The sequence below is a fragment of the Anolis sagrei genome, chromosome 4, assembly GCF_037176765.1.
Source record: "Anolis sagrei isolate rAnoSag1 chromosome 4, rAnoSag1.mat, whole genome shotgun sequence".
Lineage (NCBI taxonomy): Eukaryota > Metazoa > Chordata > Lepidosauria > Squamata > Dactyloidae > Anolis > Anolis sagrei.
Window position 1 is genome coordinate 57,388,042 of NC_090024.1, and position 22,516 is coordinate 57,410,557.

Consider the following 22,516-nt stretch of genomic DNA (forward strand, 5'->3'; position numbering starts at 1 on the left):
CTCATTAGCAGAGAAATCAAATATCCATTACACCCTTACACTCACCTTCAGGAGTCCCACTCTAGGGAGTCCTAACCTAGTTAATTTTACCTTGGGGGAGTCTAGTGGTGCAAGAAACACCTTTCTGATAACCAAAGGAAGCCCAGGGACTGAAACGGAAAAGTTCTTCAAGTGCTCTTGCCTAGAGCTATTAACTACCCTGAAACATCATCAGATTGAGTAACCAAACTTTCAGAAACACATTCTTAAGCATAATGTATTAGGAACAGGATTTCAAGATCGTACTCTTGATTCTTGTAAAGCATATTAGTTTAGAATGAAACAAAAATGTTTGGATTTCTCTTTTGAAAAATGTTAAAGATTGTTTTAATATGCGTAACTCTATTCCTAAATATTTATCCATGAGCATATTTTGGCCACTCGTTCCATTTCTGTGTATGAATAGGGCAGCACTGAATTATTATAAATGATTATTTTGAGTGCAGAACTGAAGAATTGGTGGTTTCCAAAGCACTCAGATTTTTACCTTCAGTTCTTTACTGCTTTAGTAGCAGTTGTTTCAGCACCAGTTTTAGGAGGTCCGTTGCCGAGTGAACCTCTTTAAATGCAATTGATTCCAGAAATCATGTTATAAACCTGGTGCTATCATAGCATTAGATTTGCCGTTCTATGAAGTCACTTTGTTCAGTTGACACGAAATACTTATATTCCTCCCTATATTGATGGCTTTACAAAGAGAGTTCAGACTGAGAGTTTTTCTCCTCGCTCATGCGCAAGCAATAGTATTCAATATTTAGCTCATACTGTCTTAATCTATATACAGTTATAATTTGTGCTTTTATAGTTTTCATTAAAAGCTGCATTTTTTTATACAATAAAATTATATTACTGTTTCCCTTTAAGGAATTCCCCCAATGAGTGGGACTGGTACGCTTCAGATATATCTACTGGACATCAATGATAATGCTCCCCGAGTGGATCCTCAAGAAGCTACAACTTGTGAAACCATACAGCCCAATGCAACAAATATCACAGCAATAGATGATGACATTGATCCAAATGCGGGACCGTTTGCCTTTGAGCTGCCAAATAATCCACCCAGTGTTAAGAAAAACTGGACCATTATTCGTATTAGTGGTAATATGCTTTTCTTTTTAGATAAACAAGTATTTCCATCTTTTGTGTAGTTATTTTATTCAATACCTAAAGGACTATGTGTAGCAACTAAAGTTTTACAGCACATGGAAATAAATATTAACTTACATAAAGTTTGGAAGGGTGGTGCCTCCTGATTCAGTTTACAAATTTCATAATTCAAACAATATTATAGTGATTTCTGCTATCATGGAGTTCAACTCAAAGGACTGGGATAAACTTTTTTTTTTATTCTTTCCATTGTAACTTAATGGAAAGCCTGTAAATACAAGCATGTCCTCTAGAAACATGATGTATGTGCTCTGAACAAAAGCTTTTCCAGTTCTTTCATAGCTGCATAAGCAAAGCATATTTGCATACTTTGTTTTCTCATTCAGGTGACCGTGCCCAGTTGGTTTTAAGGATCAAATTCCTTGAGGCGGGAATTTATGATGTTCCAATAATAATAACAGATTCTGGAAATCCTCCCATGTCCAGCACTTCTATTCTGAAGGTGAAGGTTTGCCAATGTGATATAAATGGAGACTGTACAGATGCAGATAGGATCGTAGGAGCAGGACTGGGTACAGGTGCCATCATTGCAATTCTCCTCTGCATCATCATATTACTCAGTAAGTTTTTAAGCAATTTTTACAATAGCATATTGGTGTCTCCTAAAACACCCCTAAAGGCATATACTTCTACTGATATACTCACCCAAAGGCAGGCTCTTGTTTGTAAATGGGTGAACCACCAATGACACCCTGTTTGGGAACAGCAGATCACACTATGGTCCTCTGCGGGAAACACATGGCCCACTTTTAAAAGCATCCTCTGGTGCAGATGTCCTCTTTTCTTCACCTGCTTCTCTTTGTGGCAGGCACATGTTTGAAGGTGTGTGTGTGGGGGGGGGGGGGCAGGGTCATTCATTTGCATCACAACTATTCTCAAAGGTCTTGGTTGTTAAGACACAAAATAAGATTCAGCCAATAAACTAGTACATCTAAGACTTAGATCAAAACAGCCTTATAGCATGAACACCAGCATGAAATAGGAAGACTAACTGGGTGAGAATGATACGACTCTCCAGTGTTGTTAAACAGAATCTCCCACCATGCCTCACCACTGCCTGTGCTGGGTAGGGTTGTATGGTCTGGCAGTCCAGTAATACTTTTTGTATGTATTCTACTGTAAAGAGCATCCTAGAAAAGGTTGTTTGATTCCCACCATGGTTTAAAACTATAAAAAGGCATAAATGATCTTTTGGGAAAGGTCATTTAGGAAAAGTCATTTTCCTTTTGGAGGGGTATGGCTTGAGAGCAGTATGTGTGAAAAAGATCTTGAAGTTCTTGTGGACAATAAGTTAAACATGAGCCAACAATGTGATGCAACGGCAAAAAAAAGCCAATGGGATTTTGGCCTGCATAAATAGGAGTATAGTGTCTAGATCTAGAGAAGTTATGCTACCCCTCTATTCTGCCTTGGTTAGACCACATCTGGAATACTGTGTCCAATTCTGGGGACCACAATTGAAGGGAGATGTTGACAAGTTGGAATGTGTCCAGAGGAGGGCAACTAAAAAGATCAAGGGTATGAAGAACAAGCCCTATGAGGAGCGGCTTAGGGAACTGGGCATGTTTAGCCTGAAGAAGAGAAGGCTGAGAGGAGACATGATAGCCATGTATAATTATGTGAGAGGAAGTCATAGGGAGGAGGGAGCAAGCTTGTTTTCTGCTACCGTGGAGAGACTAGGACACAGAACAATGGCTTCAAACTACAAGAAAGGAGATTCCATCTGAACATTAGGAAGAACTTCCTGTCTGTGAGAGCTGTTCAGCAGTGGAACTCTCTGCCCCGGAGTGTGGTGGAGACTCCTTTGGAGGCTTTTAAACAGAGACTGGATGGCCATCTGTCGGGGGTGCTTTGAATGCAATTTTCCTGTTTCTTGGCAGGGGGTTGGACTGGATGGCCCATGAGGTCTCTTCCAACTCTTATGATTCTATGAAAAAGAGCTACCTCATTGCGGCATTGCAAGATAAGAGCTCAAGCTCTAGAACAACCTTTTAAACAATGGGACGAGACTCCATAACTATATGTTGGATTGCTTTCCTTTCTTTCCCGTGTGTGTGTGTGTGTGTCCTTTTGTCTCCCCCTCTCTTGCACACGTCTTTCTCTCTCGCATGTGCCTCGGCCTTCCCTTCTCTCATGCTCATGTCTCTCTCTCACTCTCCCCCTCCTTCCATTCTCTATATACATGGGGTTGTGTAAAAATGTCCCGAGTCAAAAGGTATTGTGAGTTGAAAAAGCTTAAGAAACCCTGCTCTAGAAGTATACCTAAACAGAATTTCTTGGCAATAATTTAAAAATAGATGTGTCCCTACAGGAACAGCCATGTGAAAGCATTACAGGCCATATATGCAATACCATTAATTGAGGTTGAAAGCAAAACTTGCTTGTAATTCTATATTGGTTTTTATTTTGTTCTGTTACCAGTTTGCTTTCTTTTATAGTTTTTAATTCTTAACTATGTGGCTTTATTTTTATAGATGATTTTTAGAGAAAGGCAGGGTGCAAATAGGGTAAATAAATAAATAAATAAAATAATCAAGTAAGTAAATCAGCAACGATTTTGGAATCCAGATGAGGGAAGTGATCGTTTTCTATCACTTCTATCTATGAGCCACACAAACGTTCATATGTGTTCAAATAAATAAATAAATATTGCGACTCTGGGTCAATTAAGTTAAGATAGATGGGATCATGGTACACTGACAGGTACCTTACAATTTGCTCTATGTAACGTGGTTATTGGAGTCTCACTTTTATGAACACTATTGCATGATTTTCCTGCCAAAGAAATATTGAGTAGTTGGTCAATCTGTTGTTAAGGTTAACTTTATGGCAGTGATTCCCAAAGTGGGCGTTACCGCCCCCTGGTGGGTGCTGCAGGAATTGGGGCCACAGGTGCATTTGGGGGCGATGAATAACTGTAAGGGGGCGGTGAAAGCATAAAAGAAAGAAGATTTAGAAAAAAATGATTTCCAGGGGGTAGGCTAAATAAGTTTGGGAACCACTGCTTTATGGCCTCACTCTGCATGTGTTCTTTTCAGTGTGCCATGTTCAGAATTTGCCTCTGAGCATTTAGACATTACAAATATATGTTCATATAGCCCTTTTCTTCACATCTCTCAGCTTGTGTCTCCTGACACATGCATAAGAAGCAATAATGACTAGATTAGACTTAATATTTAATGTGTTGATTTCATGCATCTTTTAAAACAAGCAGCAACATGAGTAAGAACTAATGTCCTGTGCTAACTTCGTTCCAATCCATCTTGTGCAGTTCTAGTGCTTATGTTTGTGGTTTGGATGAAACGTCGTGATAAGGAGCGTCAAGCCAAACAGTTGCTCATTGACCCTGAAGATGATGTAAGGGACAATATCTTGAAGTATGATGAAGAAGGCGGTGGAGAAGAAGATCAGGTGAGAAATGCATCCTTAATAGTGTGTAACACAGAGAGAGCAAACAAGAGAGCAATGTAATCTTCACTCTATTTCGTTGTTTTACAGACCTGATTGTATTTATCATAAAAGTGTACTAGTAATGGTAGAATTGCTGCTTGATAAGATGGCAGGGGCTTTTTTCTTTGTTAGAAAAAGGATAGGCCTATTGATTCCTTCGACTAGCTTTCCCCACCCTTCTTGCAAAACACCATTTGATCTTTTTGGAGGCAGGCATAATCATTAAATAACAATTAGAGTTGGCTGCAGAACACTTGGGATTACTAAATGGAGATAATAAGTTCACTTCACCTCATATCCTTCACTAGTATAATCACAGGCAAAGGTACCCATTTTCAGAAATGGTAAAAAGCCATAAAAGCCACATGGGAAGATGGTCACTTGGAAAAATAATAATGCATTTTGCCTTCAAATTGAGATTTCTGCTAGTAGTTGGCATAATACATGTGCTGAATGAAACATCAGAAAATGAGTCACGGCAGTGGGAAGAAGCAAACATTTCCCTCCATTCACTTCTTTTGTATTGACCATGTGTAGCAAATTACATCCGTAGGCAACAATTTGCAACAAATAACAGAGGACAGTAGACTATTAGATGCATTATGTTTGGCCCACATTAAAATCACATTTCATGTTTTGGTTTGAAAGCAGGCATTCAATCTAGTTTTGTAAGGTAAGTATACCAGAGCTAGTACTGGAATATTTCCATGAGTAAGCATCAAGAGCATAGCATTGACATCTGTAGTCTCTCAAAGCCAATTAGCTGCCTTTAATGTCTATAGATCAAGTTTCCCCTTGAGATTAAGAGGATAATAAGCAGAATCTATATCAGAATACATTAGTAGAATTTACTAGAAATTTACCAGACTGAATATGATAATAAAGAAAACCCTGAATCTTAAGCAATGCAGGTGTGCAGAAAATTTTGAAACTATTAAAAAGTTCAGTGCTCTGTCTTGAATAGTAAAATAATCAGACCAGAGCAGTTACTAGTATACTTTTATACTACTCAGCACCAAACTTACTTACTTACTTACTCAGCACCAGAGCAGCAGGTTGTATGTACCACCTCCAATTTTCTTGCCAGCATAGGTCAATAAAAGCAGTTTGAAAGCAGAAGATATGCTCATTTGGAGGAAGGGAGCAGATGGGTGTTTGGACCATGATGCTGAGGTGAGAGGGATGGGGAATATGAGAGAGATCGATAGAGAAAGAAGTAAAGCTGGAAGACTGGTATTGGCCTAGAAGGAAGCTGGAGAGTATTGGGAAGAGAGGAGCTTGCAGATATTATTGAATGAGTCTGAGCTTAATAGTGCTGTGGGCAAAGAAAGGTGCGGAGAGATCAGAAAAACGTATTTGTAGGAGCACCTGAGTGTCTATTTCAATAAATGTGTGTACATTTGTACCTATTTAAATATGCAGTTTTCATATCTCATCTGGGGATATTTTTGTTTATAGTGTATTCAAGCAATATGCTGCAGAACATGTAGCTGTAGAATTCTGGTTTCTTATATACAGTATATTTTTTGAGATGAAAACAAAATCTTTAAAGATACTGATTTATTTAGTAGATGATTTTAAGATTCACTGAACAGAAATATTTCCGTTTGTAGTAGCTTAACCTCTAAAGTTGATAGCTTTGCAACTCTAAGGAGAAAATTGGGAACATATTTTTATCAGCATGAACCCTGCCAAGTGCCCTCTTCCAAGACATCAAGATTGACCAAGCATGAATGTTTCCTAAAGACAACATTTATTTCAATGTTTGAAGAAAAACAGAGAGAGTGAAACCAAACAAAACTTGTATCGTTTATGGCAGAGTAAGGTTATGTCTTCAAAACTCTTAATGTGTTATGTATTTTAACAGCTCAACATTATTCCTATTTTTTTTCTTTAAAGGAGTTTTCTGGTATCTTGAGCAACTACATCATGTTTCCTCAAAATTGCTTTTGTAGCCAGATCTATGTTTACTTATAATTGAGTTCTACTGAGTGCACTTCCAAGTGAATATGCATAATATTTTGGCCATATCCTTGGTGGTATGAAGCATTTGAATGACCTGAGTTAATTTATTTCAGCATAGCAGTAATAAACTAAATATCTGGTAGGCAAAATGTGAAGTAATATGTGTTGCATGTTTTTTGCAGTTATTACTTGCAGAATTAAATATACATACCTTCTGAGATTAATGTGAAGTTTGAAAAATACTGATTTTGCTTTTAAATGTTGATTATGGGGTGTTTCTTTTCATGTGAGTTTTGTTTGCTTCTATGTGAAGAAAAACATTTCTGCAATGATCTTGCCACTTATTATTTAAGATGTTTTCAGATATGTTTACTAGGGCTGGGCAACCACGGAAAAATTTGTTTCTAAACTCGATTCGTTTTTAGGGGGTTTTTGCGTTTCGTTTTTTAAAAGAATTCCGAATTTTTTCTTTTAAAAAGTTCGATATTTACGAAATTTCGGAAATTACGAAACAATTTCGAAACAATAATGAATCGATTCGTTAATGGCGGATGCGATTGCGCAATACGCTAAAAAAACCTCCAAATGGGACAGGGGGAACTTCTGAAGCTTCCCTCTCCCTCTGTTGTTGACTGTTGGTGTGATAATTTATTTTTTTTATCACTGATAAAACAAACAACAACTATAAAACTTGCACCAGACATATGGAAATAATAACGAAATAATAACAAAACAATTTCGAAATAATAACGAAACAATTATGAAACAATTACGAAATAAATTTTAAAAATTCGTTTCGATTTTTAGTTGCTCCTGAATGGTTCAATATCACTTCGTTATAAAAAAATAACGAATTAATAACGAATTACGAAATTAACGAACGAAACCGCCCAGCCCTAATGTTTACAGTTAGTAACTGGTTCATGTCTTCTAAACCAATGAGAATGTAAAGTTAATTCCTCTATTCAGTCTTCTCTGAAAGCTTCAGGTGATAGTTTTCATTTCAAATAAAACAGGAAGCTGTGACTCTCCAGCTTGTTTTCCACTTACTTGAAAAGAAGAATTAAGTGACTGCACGTGGGTGTATGAAGCTTGTTCATATCTCAGCTTGTTGAGAAGAAATCTGGTCATTGAAACATGTCCAGTGTTGTCTAATTATGGGCATTTCCAAGAGTCTAATTAGAAATCTAGCAGCGCTATCACAGAAGAAATAATGCATGGCAGTAATAGAACTTTAATTAGGTTTTTTCAGTAACCTCTAGGCAGACCAATATTTAAGAAAACATTCTTTATCTTTTCACCTAAATAGAATACTTCATATATGGATCCACCCTATAGAATTCTGTGATTTGTTGTTTGATGGGGGTATTTGTGTGGTTTGTTGACTTCATCTATCAAAAAGTACTATATGTACCATCTGCCTTAGCAAGAAACACAAAAATGGAAGGTGCTTGTTTTGCTGTGGTTCCACCTAAAGATCTTTTAAAGCCTTTATTAAAACTGAGGATTTTCTCTGGGGAAAATGTGCTGCATTCTGACACAGAGAAAGCTGCAGAGATGGAAAGGTAGCACCATGATTTGATAAAGAAAGTTTATGTGACTTTTAATTTGGCCCAAATGAAACACCACAAAAAAAAACTTCTAAGATTCAGCATAATAAGCTCTGAGTAGGCAACACAAAACTACACTGAAGATCAGTGATGATATCTGAATTAAGAGTCACTAAATGCAATTTTGGTGTTTAAGATACCGTATAATCATTCTTATATTCATTATTAAACAACAAGGGTCAAATTTGAGGATGTGCATACATACGAAATAGCTGTCCCAAGTTTGCTGTCTTGGCAACTCTTCTCAAAATGATGACAAATAACCTTTTTAGAGGAAGTACAAAATAGGACATGCTTCAGGTGAGGAAGTATTGGAGGGGTAGTATGGGGTTCTGAAATGACAGGAGCAAGTTTCATGGGGTGTTTTCATGTGTTTTCACATATTTTTTGTATTTCCTTATGACTTTGGGAGCAAAACTTGTCTGACAATTGCTCTTATTTTCTTTAAAAATGGGAGTGGGAGTTTGGGGAGCTTACTGGAATCAGTGGGATTCTTCAGGGGAGGGGAGATCATGTGAGGTTGAGAAGCTGCATACAGGCTAAAATTTGCCACAGGAAGCCCACCTTGAGATGAGCACAGAAAGCCAGTAATCACAAGCACATCACTAAACTTGATGGTGTTGTGCTGCGTTTCTGCCTGGTTTTGCTGAAAAAAACCTGACCTATGATCTTATAGTTGTAAACACTCGCATTATTTTAAATCTTTCATCCTTGCAATACATGAGTTTGCTGTTCTTTAAAGGATACAAGTCTGTTAAGTTTGTCCTTGTTTATGTCCCAGATTCAGTCTGCCTGGGATTTTATTTATGTTCATTTACAAAGGATTCTGTATTGGCAACTTTTTGCATATTGTAAATCAGCACTTTACTAGGCAAATTGTTTAGTCACAGATGAATGCTAGTTCTGAATCTGTTTCACAGCGGAAAATAGATGAGGTGTACCACAAAGCAGCACACTGGAATTATATTATAAATGGAGACATGGGCACCATTGAAGCAATAAACATTTTATTTCTCTCTAAACAAGATATGAGATAATTCAAGAAACATTCTGAATTGGTTTTATGCTTCTCAGTGTGGCTTGTTTGACAGAAATGGGAAGTCTTCCCACTCTCTTTTTTAATTTCCCAAAACATTTTGATTTCATTGCATTTCTTCCAGGACTATGATTTAAGTCAACTCCAACAGCCTGACACTATAGAACCAGATGCCATCAAACCTGTTGGAATAAGACGACTTGATGAGAGGCCTATCCATGCAGAACCTCAGTACCCAGTCAGATCAGCAGCTCCCCATCCTGGAGACATTGGGGACTTCATTAATGAGGTATAATGGGTGTCAGAGGAGTAGAAGATGCGGGAAATATTCCTTTTAGCAATGATAGGAAGCCATCTGTGCTGATAATGAATGACTTTCACATCCAAAGAATATTAATTTTTAAATTTGCTTATACAATTAAAATTATCTGGGATAATAGACATAAATGTAGCTTTTTTAAAAGCACAGGAAAACATAATTAAATCATTCAAACAGAAAAAGGAAAATGCATCAATTAACTTTTGTGCATTGGTATTAATTATATCCATAATATGTTATCTGTGTTAACCACAATATCTCCAAGAGGGATTATACACATAATAAATATAGTATCAAAGTGATAGTTTAGCCTAAAATCATGTATTGTAATTCATAATAGAGGAAGTGCATTTTGATTTTCCTCGACCATAACCCTTTAAATCCCCAAAAAAGCAGAAATTCGATACTTCTAAGAAGGCCGAAAGAGTTCCATCAAATAAGATTAGAGCAAGGGCATCGAGCTTTAAGTGCCTTTGTGCATTAAAATATGCCCAAGATATATGTCTGCAGAGACAACATAATGTAGTATTGCCAGTATTTTTCCATTGTTTTTATTTTGTGATTTTTTTTTACCATTGGGCAAATTTTTATGGTAAATGCCTACTTTAATGAGATTTTAAGAGATAAGCTTTTATTTCTTCTTTGTGTATACCACTTTGGAAATTATAGTAATATTCAGTAGAAGAAGAGATATGAATATAAATCAAAATATAAAAATGTGAAGTGGCAATAGATTGTGCTCTACGTTTCTTAGTCTATGCATGAATAAGAAACATAACATTAAAAGTTGGAAAATAAATTAAAGCAAAATTCTGCGGAGAAATCATGTATAGCTGGTCTTTAGTTTGGTTTCTGCCATGCAACCCAAAAGCTTGCATTCACAAAAAGCATCTTGCAAAAAAAAAAATGCACCATACAAAAAGATTGGAATCTGAAGCAGTGGAAAATATATCTTCCTAGAATGTCGCAGGGCACATCTACACTGACTCGTAGTGGGGATAATTAGATTGATAAGGTTTGGATTTGCTTTGAGGCCAAATGGATGATTACATTAACCATGTAACCTGACCTCAAACTGTCTCCCCCCTCCCCTACCCCAAATTTCTGGAAGAGATGAACACCAGTACTTCAGAAGATGGGGAAAGGAAACAGTTACTCTTTTCAGTATAGTCCTCTGCTGCCCAGTCATGCCCTTAGGGTGCTTTTTGGCAGCCTCCTTTCTGATGTGCATCAGCAGGGGAAGGTGTCTACAATGTGCTCTGCATTACATCCTGGATCTGAGATAATTTGGCATTGTTACAGTGCATTGTTGGCTGAACTTGAACTTTCCTGAAACTTTTTAAAAATGTGCTGTATGCTCTTAAATGTATGCTGCAGCAAACATTTCTGTTCTGGCTACTACAGTTTTGAGTAGTCTCAAAGCTGCATTATAATGATAGTATAGACGAGGCTTCAACTTCTGTCATTATCCTGTGTTGGGATTCTGCAGGCCATATCCCACACATTTTGAAAAATCTATCATCTGATGTTAAATACCTGTACATGAGACTCCGGCGATTATACCCAGAGTGGGTGAGACTGGACCACCTAGCCAAATGGCTTCCAACCTGCTATGCAAAAATCAGAACTGTCTATTCTGCTCAAGCAAATAATAAGTGCCCAATTTATATGTGTTCGGAGAGCAAAAAACTTGATATGGCTCAAGAGTGTTTTTGTAATCATTAGAATTTAGACTTACGCTTTCTACCTGCCAAACTACAAATGAGATTTCCAGTGATCTTGCCAAACTTTTATGACTCTGTGGACACAAAATATGAATCACACACAGCAGCAACATAGTCAGATCAGATTAATTGTACTTTTTTATTCAATATAATTTTGCATATCAGCATAACATTTAATCTTTACTTGTGCTAATGGTTGTTTTGATTATAACAAACAAAAATAAGGTTGTTTTGCGTGCAGACTCTTTCTCTTCAAAGGTTTTTTTTATGTTTTAGAAGTCAAATCAGATTGTCCTTGTACAGTGTTCCAGTATTAACATTTGGGTAACAAATTAAGCTGGTTAGGATATGAAATGGACAAATACTTAGCCTTGCTCTAAATGCAGATTTTGACATGATTTTAGCTGTGGCATTGTGCCTCTGCAAAACTGCCTTACAGAGGGTCTTCTCCAGCAAACAGTTTGCACATTAAGTGCAGCCTCTGGAACATTGAATTTTTCATTGCAGTTTTATCCTATAAGCTCAATGGCACCAGCAGTTTTATATCATCCACTGCCAGCAGTGAATGTTGAACTAGAAGAGTCTAACTCCTGGCTTGAAAAGATTGCTCACTTCATTCTTGATGCCGATGATTGACACAGAACAGCACATTTGGTGCCTTAGAAAAGATACATCTGTTTATTGAAGCCTTAAACTACCATCCCAGAGCCAGGTACACAAGCTACCCTTACTGATACTCATGAAAGCAGAATTGAAATGACAGCTTGCACTCTAGGACAAGCACTGCAGTACATATTTACAAGGCTGCTATAATGTTTGCTATAACTCTTTGCAAGGAGAATCTTATAGGTGGAAAGAATTGACATTTTCCCTTTTCTTGTTCATCAAACAGATTAACAGGTGGAATTGTAGTTTGGTTTCAAAAACAGAAATGTGTTAAGAATTGGTAGGTTGGCCGGTTTTATGTTTTGTTTTTAGCTGGAGCTTCTTTTAGGTTTAGCACAACAGCTTTCAGCACAACAGATATAAAAAACTATTGTTTAATTGTACGATGAAACTCAATTGTGAGCTATCTTAAAACAGGGCCAAAAATAAATAGGGCTGATGCTGTTGGTGGCCCAAATGTGTTTTTACAAGTTTTATTTGCCAAGACTATGCTTGATTTAGAGGTAGTGCAAAGTGGTTGCTTTATCCTACCTGTCTAGGTGGAACTCATCTTTTGTCTTCAATGCATTTCATTTCTAAGGCTTACAAGAAGTAGAAGCAGGCAAATGATTGTAGTTCTCCCTATACTTCAGTCATACCAGGCCTCCTGATGACTTAACCTTATCCCCCATGAGTTTATTGCACATCTGCTGCTGTTGCTGAGTCTGCACATAAGCCCTGACACATCCAAATTTAACTGCTGTGCATGCCATTTTAATATTTGATCACTTCATTTGAATGCCTTGCTGCATTTGGGTAGGTTGTTAAATAGGTTTGTTCAATTAGCAGCAACCATGCAAGTTTTGTACAGTGCATTTACAATATCTAAAACAATTTTATTCTCTAGCGTTAGGATGTTTGAATTGACTCATTTGAAGGATGTGTGCAGTGTACCTTTATTACTAGTGTAGGGGAGCACATGTGTGACTGTTATCATCAAAAGCAAGTCGCTAGCAAAGATTATTTCTAGTGATCGTACACTTCTTAACATTTTATTCACTTCTCCCTTACATCAAGGAAAAGGAAGGATTGTCAAGTTCACAGCAATGATATTTCATCATTCCTTTCAGTTTTAAACCAAAGGCAGTTGCACTGGTAGAAATCAGTTGGGGCTAGTTGCTGCGTCTTTACTCTCGATCATGCCCACTCCTTTTTTCCTCTTTTGTTTTAGGGACTTAAAGCAGCAGACAACGACCCCACAGCACCTCCTTATGACTCCCTTCTAGTCTTCGACTATGAGGGGAGTGGTTCCACTGCTGGATCTTTGAGCTCCCTCAACTCTTCAAGTAGTGGTGGAGAGCAAGACTATGACTACCTAAATGACTGGGGCCCACGTTTCAAGAAACTTGCTGATATGTACGGGGGAGGCGATGACTGAATGCCCAGGAGGTCTGCATTGCGTTTGGACAAGTACAAACCTTTCCACTGGTATTCCCAACAAGCATACAGAAGCTAGGCTTTAACTTTGTAGTCTACTAGCACAAGTGCTTGCTGAAGGCTTTGGCATAGGCTGCAAACCTGTTTGGGCTCACTGGGAATATCAGTCATCCAATGCTGTTTGGAAAAAGAAAAACAAACAATTGAGCTCAGTTACACTTGAATTTTACAGTACAGAAGCACTGGGATTTTATGTGCCTTTTTGTACCTTTTTCAGATTTGAATTAGTTTTATGTTTAAGGCTTTAAATGGTACTGATTTAAGGAAAGATAAGACAAACCACATTGGGGTGGGCAGAAAGTTCAATCACCACTATGCTTCAACATGCGTTTTGTTACATTGCATTGCTTTTATTAAAATAAGGAAATCAAAAAGGAAAAAAAAACCTCATGGGAAAATTTTGTTATTGGGGGAGGTGAGGGCAAGGCCATGAAAAGATGAAAAAAATGTACAATACTTCTAGTTTTAGATGCTAGGGTTTTTCACTAAAATTCTAAAACTTATGCAGCTGGTTGCAAATAAAGGGAGTTTTCATATCACCCGTTTGTAGCAGAACTGATTTTCTTTTCATACGATAGAATGTTAGACACATTTTGGTCTTAATCCATACACACATTTTTTAAAGCATTTTCCAGTACTTTTTTTCCCACTTCACTGTAAAAAATGGTATGTGTACATAATGTTTTATTGGCATAGTCTATGACAAAGTGCAGAGACTTCCAAACATGTGTATGTATTATTTGGACTATGGATTCAGGTTTTGCATGTTTATATCTTTTGTTATGGATAAAGTATTTACAAACAGGTTGCAAACAAGTGACATTGATTCAATTGTTGAGCTGTAGTTAGAGTACTCAAAATTTGGGGTTTTTTTTAATTAATTTCTTTTGCTTTTGTTTTTTTATTTGTTTTGGGGAGGGAAAAAATTCTTAGCACAAATGTTTTACATAATTTGTACCAAAAAAAACAAACAAAAAATGAAGACAGAGGAGAGGGAGAGAGAACTCAAGGGGTAGCCTATTACTAATGGCTCAAGTAATTACACAGTATGTTAAAAAAGAGCTTTTAAACCAGAGAGATGTCTGACAACAGCTTTGCCTCTGTATTATGTACCAGAATATAAATGATACACCCCTGACCCCAATGTTCTGAATAAAATGCTAATTTTGGATCTTGTGACTGGATTGAATTTCTTTCACTTGAACAAAATAAATTGGAATTAAAACAGAAAACTGTTTTTAAAGCTCCTTTAGACAAAGTATGAAAAAGTCTTGGTACATTTTGGCACTTGTGTTCCATAAGCCAATACATCTCCTGTTGGTATGAAGACGGAGGAGTGGATGGTATGAAGACAGAGGGTTCCCCCTTTTGGAGGAAGAATCACTACACACAATCATCTGCAAGCAGAAATTGGGCATTATTGATCTGAGACACATAAGAGCAGGTGGGCTACTGAGCTATGGTTACAGTTGCCATAAATTAACATGTAGCCCACGAGAATAAATAAGGTTTTGCAAAGGCATGAGCATTTTGTGCCTCAAAAGATAAAACTCTGGTTAAAGACCTCTAGAGAAAGGTTTTAGTAAAAGAATGGAAGGTTTGTGTATTGCTGTATGGCTTCATTTTAATTTATTATTATTAGAGGATCATTTTCTCTTAGGATGTTCAAATCTGTGTTAAATTAATAGAACTTGTGTTTTAATAGAACTTAATTTCAGTAGTTGCCCTTCAATTCAGGAGAAAGTGTGTTTTCTGTTCAATAGATTGTTTGTATTAACTTGTTTCTCCACCTTCTAATGAATTCATCAAGAGCCTCATTAGGCAGAATTGCATTTTTAACAGTCGATCATAAAGTACCTGTGAAAATTAAGGTCTCCCCCCTCTACCCTTTAATGTACTCTGATCCAAACATCTAAAGCTTATTAATACATTTTTAGAAGTGAGTTTGACTTATTTCAGCAGGACAGAACTTACAAGTACATATACTGAATATTAGACCCAGAGGTTTAGGGAAGTATTTTAATAAAAGTGGCTTTTGCTGTTACACCGAGATGTGAAATAAGAGAGGGTGTTTAAAATGACAGACTGAAACAGAATTGCAGATGGGCAGGGGCAAAGAACTCTGTAGTGGATGAAACTGGATTTATAAATGCAAATTATGCAAACCAATGGCAGTTTTCTTCCTAAATTGTGTGGGTGTGAGTGCATTTCCAATATCTAAATTAATGCAGAAATGTGTTTTTATGATAATGGCTCCTTTATTATTTCCCGTTTTCTTTATAGCAACAAAATGGAAAATGTCACACAGTGGTATCTACATTATCGGAGAGGAAAGTTCACAAAGAAAAACATGGCCATCATATAAAAAACCTGCCATATGAACAGTAATAACCTCATGAATATCTGTGATCCCAGTTTTTATAAACGGAGCGGCAGAAGTTGCACATAATTCTTAGGATATCTGATGATTAAGAAATTCACGATTAAGAAATTCAGGCTAGGGTTTGAGCATGTGATAATGTCTGGTCATATTTTCATCCATTTTAGTCCTCGCAAGTTATTTTAGAAAGGGGCACACATGGAAAATAAATATAAAGTAGGTGTTTTATTGCAGATGAACAATGTGTGAATAAAGTTCTAGGTAAAAGATAATGCTTTCTTCATTTTTTTTCTTTCTTCGGTTAATGTTAAAACATGGATCAGGGAAAGCCCTTTCAGGTATTTCACCATTTACCAATAGGTTGCGAAAATGTCACATCTACTCCACTTTGCTCAATTTCTATTCATGTAATCATCGCACACTGTAATATTAACTGAATATATGAGCAGAATATTGAAAAGCGCTGTGTTTATAAGAGATGAGATGAAAATTCTTTCAGTGGGATTATGCCTGTCATAGGCATGTATGGATTATCATTCTGAAACCAACATACATACATTTATTATTAAAGGTTTTTATTAGGTTTTTATTGGTCTAGTACATTGTCACAACTCAAAACATGAAATTACCTCTAAGCATATGAATGCCTTCAACAATATATCTAAACACGTAATTGTGGAACTGTTTTGGCTTCGGAAATGCAGTACAACCCCAATATTTTCAGGGCGTATGTTCCCAAATATGTGTGTATATGTTACACCATTGATAACAGCACACTGTTGAAATAAAGGAACACCATAGAGAAATGGTTTCTAACCTTTCTTTGACCAGGGACCAATCTCCAACATTAGTACCAAAATGGTTATGAATCAGCCCAAAAAACCTACAACCCGGTTTTTGGTCAACTTGAGATTTGGATTGGGGTGCTGATTCAGAAAATTGCATTGGCTAGACCACATCAGCTCTTGTTTCTGATACAGAATATATGCCATCGTCAGTGACAGGGAAGGAATGGCAGGCAGGGTGAAAGGAGAGGAAATTAAATAAAGAGGAAGGAGGCTCGCGGACCAGATTTTTGTCCTTGTAGCCCACTGGTGGTTCGCAGCCCACAGGTTAAGGACCACTCATGTTGTAGAACCTAACAAGCCTAGAGAGACCATCATTTGCTAAAAATTGATAATGAAGTCATGGGTGCCAGTCCCACAGATACAGGGGTAATATTATACTAAAATATTGGATGAATATTTAGTTGAAATCTTTCATAGAGTGCAGAAATATCTTGGGAGTTATGCACAGTAAGTGACCACTTACTATAAGAGTCCATGTTATTTATTTACCACATTTGTATACTGCCTTTCTCAGCCCGTAGGAGACTCAAGGCGGTTCACAAACTGCAACAATTCAATGCCTCAACCATTATAAATACAGTTAAAACAAATATAAAATTCAATTAAAACATTTAGCATAGAGTATAAAAAACATTAAAAGCCATAAAAACATTTACCTGAGAAGACACTAGTAGCTATGAACAATTGCCCATGTTCACAGGACTGCGCAAAGGTTTATTAAATTTGTTCCTTCTGTCAAGTGCCAGCTTGTTACAAAGCAGAAAAAAAAGCCTATCCATGAAGTCTAGGCTATTTGATTGAACAACCTCTGTGTAAAGGTGCTCTTTCACTGTTGACTATTTTTTGTAAGATCAAGTGGATTAGGTGAAGTCTACACAAATAATTGCTCCCTCACAAGTTTGATTTGTTTAATTAAAGTTTGTTCATGATGGGTCTCCATTCTATTATTAGTCCTAGTTAAAGTAAAGCAATTGAATCAATTAAATTTATATATGTGATGACTCGCCAACCAATTGGGTCTTTTCTGGTTGAGACAGATTTTCTGGATTTCAGCCAATGTGTTAAAATTACACAATGCTTCTGCAAATACATCATTTGGTGAAAAATCGCTCTTTATTTCCTGCTTATATTCTAGTTATTTGCAAAAATACTCCTTAACTTTCATCCCAGGTTCTCATCTTTTAGAGAACAATTTGGCAGTCATTTGTAGTTTTCCCTCTACAATGAGTGCTAAGGGAGGAGAGAGAGAGAGAGAGATGCCAAGTAACTAGTTAATGTTTAGGTGTCATGAACTAGTAGCTGCTATAGAATCAGAATTGAAAAAGACGGGGCATCCAATCCAACCCCTTGTTTTGCAGGCATACATACCCTAACAAATGACCATCCAACCTTTGCTTAAAAACCTTCAGAGGAAGAGACCCCACCACACTCGTAGGCCAGTATATTCCACTGCCAAACAGCTCTTACTATCAGGAAATTCTTCGTAATGTTTAGGTGGCATCTTTTTCCGTGTATTGTGAATCTGTTGTTCTTGTTTCTGGAGCAAGAAAATAAGCTGGCTCCATCTTCACTATGGCAATATGATCTCCATAAGCTTACTAAGTTCTTGCCAATGGAAGCTGTCTTGTTTTCAAACTATCTTGTTTTTGAACTGAGGCATAAAAGCAAGCCTGGAAGCTGTAACGCCCTATCCATTCCACCCTAATATCTTGTACATTTCCTTCCAAGAAATCAAATGCAGCTTCAATGCAAAGGAATATGCAAAACACGGGAAAGGAGGAAGTGCTGGACTAGTCCAGAGATAGTCTGTGCCACTGACACTCCTTGTCTCAAAGACAACTATTGCAATATGGCATCTTGAGCTAGTCTATACATATGCACACAAGCTCCATCCTTTTCTCTTACTTTATCTTCATCCTGCTTTATAAAAGGTTTATAGTTTTGTTTAAATTTTTAAATGAAAGTATGTTTAATTTAAAGTTGAGATTGCACCAGTTTGGAAAGAGGACAAGCTGCTCTAATTGTGAACGAAAGCACTTTAGACAGCTGCTTCAGGTTATTATTTTCATGTTTCAGTTCCAGTGCTGCAATGTTGCATTTTGATTAAAGACAGCTGAAATCTTACCTCCTCCCGCACAGGAAACATTTCTCTCTTTTTAATTCGAGGTTCCAAAGGCTCTCTCTTTTTAGAAAGTGAATAGCTCTGAAGAACACCCCCTCATCTGATAATTTGTTGCTATATTTTAATTCTTTGTTGATTGTTGAACCTGTCAGTAGTAAAGGCAAGTCATGCGCAGTTGAGTGAAATAATAACATTCAAAAGACTGTTGCCCACCTGTCTTAGTCTGTGGCTTTTACATTTAATTGGAAACTCAGAAACTGAGGCCAAGGAGGAATCGACAAATTCAGCAACATTTGCTCTGGGAGGGGAATAATTATCTTGCTATATAGGCCCCATCTACACTGACCTTTTAATGCAGTTTCAAAGCTGGCTTTGCAGTGGAGATTATTTTATTTATTTATTTATTTATTTATTTATTTATTTATTTATTTATTTATTTATTTATTTATTTACTGTATTTCTATGCCGCCTTTCTCATCCCGAAGATGACTCAAGGCAGCTTACACTGGCACGATTCGATGCCACAATGAACATATATAAAATTAAAACAAAATTAAAAACAATTAACACACATAATAAAAACCTTGTAAAAGAATTAAAGGCACAAAAGGCCAGTAACTTCCTATTAGCTCATTTTCCAAAGATATTGTCAAGTCGTTCCATGTGCAGATGATTACCTAGGAAATTCTGGAACTTTTTGGAGGTCAGGATGATGATTAACAAATCACAGAGCACTGAGGATCATTAAGGGTTTCTTTCAAGCTCTTTCCTGGGCATTTCTTGTCTAGTCACTGGAATCTAAAGCTAGCTTCGAACTGCAATAAATGGTTAGTGTAAATGGGATCATAGACTTACTCAATACAGGTTGAGCATCCCTTATCTGGAATTATGAAATCCCCCAGAATCTGAATTTGCCCACATAGAAATTTGTTGTAGTACATAAATTTTGTTTCATGCACATTATTTAAAATGTTGTATAAAATTATCTTCAGGGTTTGTGTATAAGGGGCATATAAAACATAAATAAGTGTTTAGACTTGGGCCCCATTTCCGAGATAACTTAATCCTATATGTACATATATGCAAATACTGGTATTCTGAAATTCAAAACACTTTTAATCCCAATCCTTTTGAGTAAGGGTAATTCAACATTCATTGGTCCTAGTATTACCCGCTCATAATGTGCATAAGCAAGAAAGAGGATATCATTGCAGGGTTTGCCAAGAGCATGTGATTTCACTCGGCATTTCAGATCTGCTATTCATCCACATCCTACTAATTTTTTAAGGAGTATCCTTTGGGTAGGCTTACCCTCTCTCTACCTCTCATTGGGTAGAGATGTTATCATCTGCTGGAGGCACTCTGACTTTTATTTTATTTATTTATTTATTTGGTTTACTTTTACCCCGCCCTCCTCACCCCGAAGGGGACTCATGCGGCTTACACAACCAAGGCACAATTCGATGCCCGTAACATACAACAGCAGTAAAACAAAATAACGCAAATTAACAGTCAGCAGCAATACATTACATCTATACTCGCTAAAACCAATAAAACCAATAAAAATGTCATACAAACCGATACAAACCAATTACTCCTTATTGCTGGTCAATTTATGCTGTATTAAAATGTTCATCAACTACAAGAAAACTTTTATGTTGTGTTCTAAAATCTGGATGCAGTATCCAGTAAACTCTTGATCTATTTTCTACGTAAGTGATCTGAGACTCATTTTCAAATCTAGGTGAAATGCTGTTTTAATATTAACAGAAAAAAGGACTTGTCCTCTGTTATTGCAATGAGGCAGACAAATTTGCTGATAGCACCAAATAATTGAGGTTTGTTAAAGCATATGGGTTGAAATGGGAATTGCAGTTCAAAGCCAGTGAGTGTAAAGTGAGGTACATTGTGACAAAAATGTCAAGCTACATTTAAAATTTGCAGTGGGTATCTAAAAGAGATTTTGAGGTTCTTATGAATAGTTTCAAGAAAGTGTTGACACAATGTATGGCTGCTATATTGCAGGAAAGTTCTATGTTGAGGATAATTCTGAACAGTTGCAGGTGACTACCAATGTTACACAAAACTTTATATACATCTATTTATATTTCAGCTATTGTGTAGGATTTTGATCATTGCATTATAGATACTGTGGACCTAGAAAAAGTGCAGAAAAGGACAGCCAATGTGAGATTGCCTGCACAAGGAAAGTATACATTGTTGGGGTCACTGTAGCATAGAAAGAATACATAGTATGACGAATATAGATCAGAAAAAATTGTCCTGTGTTAAATTCACAACACAGTTGAGCTGAAAATTGCTAAAATAATATGTATGATTTTCAGGTTTTCTAAAAATGAATATAAGATTCATGAGGCACGCTTATGTAAGGATGCATCAAATCACCTCCTATTGAGACACAAGAGCTCCCATAAGATCTCAAATTCTGCAAAAATATCAAAGCACAGGCAAATCTTGCAATGGCAAGACAGCAATTACAAGGTGTAAACTTTGTTCTGCTGCTTGGCATTATCCCAACAGGATGGAGAGGAGGAAGAGCAATGTTGTGGCATTGACCATTCCTTGACATTTGATATTTAAGGGCTGTGTTTAACATATACGTACTAACACTTTTTGAGAGTTCATGTGCCAAAGTTCTCACAGGATTTAATACCTTCCATATTGCCCAAATACAAAACAAAATGTTAGAACCCTAACTACAGGATAGAAAATGGGAAGCCTAAGGACAGCATTAACGAGGAATCAGACAAATCTATGGAGGATAAGACTGACAGGCTATTTGTAAATATGCTTGTGTCTAGTTTCCATTATCAGAAGATAATAGACTTCTGAATACTGGTTACTATTTCACTCACATTTTGCTCATTGGATTCCCATAGCCTCCTGGTTTTCCTGTAGCTCTTTAGAAACAAATACTCTGACGTGAGGAAAGCATGAGGCCATGACATTCCTTGTTGACCAAGTGATTTCTGACTCAATCTTGACAAGTCTCTTGTGAAATGTCAGGGTTTTTTTTTTCCTGACAAAGACATTTCACAGTCCTACCCTTTGATATGCTTTATAGCTTCATTTTGGTAGGTATCAATAAAATATGTGGGTTAAACCATAATCCTACAGTGTTATAATCACTAGATTTTTTTATGTTTCATAATCTGTATCTGAAACATCTATCTTTTCCAAAAAAATCATCTGACCTCTAAATTAGAATCCCCTCGAGGAGATGGGGCAGAATATAAATAAAAATGATAATGATGATGATAATGGTGATGATGATTATTAGAAATTGACACATAACTCTGCTTCATGTTCATCATCGGCAAGGGGACATAATTTTAGTCAGACTAGACTAAAGGTTCGAGCTTGGCTTGTTCCTTCACTACCCTATTTATCTAGGCATTTTATCTGTCATTTTATTCCTCTTTTGAAATACTGTTCACTAATTTTATCATCAGATATTTTTAACATTGCTAGTTGTTCTACTTAGAATGGATGTCAGTATTACTTTCTTACATGAACCCATGAGTACATCTCATGGACTCATGTAAAAATTTACTAACAGTATGCCTAATGCCATTAGAGGCAAATCATAATAAGAATCTTTGGTGTATAGTAATGCATCTAAACCAGGGATGGGCAGTTAAACTACAAATTGTCTGCTTTATGAGACCTTTTGGTGGCATCCTCAGCTTTTAA

At 36.7% G+C, this 22,516-nt stretch overlaps 1 protein-coding gene across 2 annotated transcripts in view; it reads left to right on the forward strand.

The window, feature by feature from the left end:
* CDH2 (cadherin 2) overlaps positions 1 to 14,623 on the forward strand; it is a 158,085-nt gene extending 143,462 nt beyond the window's left edge. For both annotated transcript variants that reach the window (XM_060775206.2, XM_060775208.2), the window contains exons 12-16: positions 904 to 1,137; positions 1,533 to 1,766; positions 4,478 to 4,617; positions 9,392 to 9,556; positions 13,187 to 14,623. In XM_060775206.2, the coding sequence (XP_060631189.1) occupies positions 904 to 1,137; positions 1,533 to 1,766; positions 4,478 to 4,617; positions 9,392 to 9,556; positions 13,187 to 13,393 (980 nt within the window). In that variant the 3' untranslated portion in view covers positions 13,394 to 14,623. The remainder of the gene's footprint in view (positions 1 to 903; positions 1,138 to 1,532; positions 1,767 to 4,477; positions 4,618 to 9,391; positions 9,557 to 13,186) is intronic.
* The last annotated feature ends 7,893 nt before the right edge of the window (positions 14,624 to 22,516 follow it).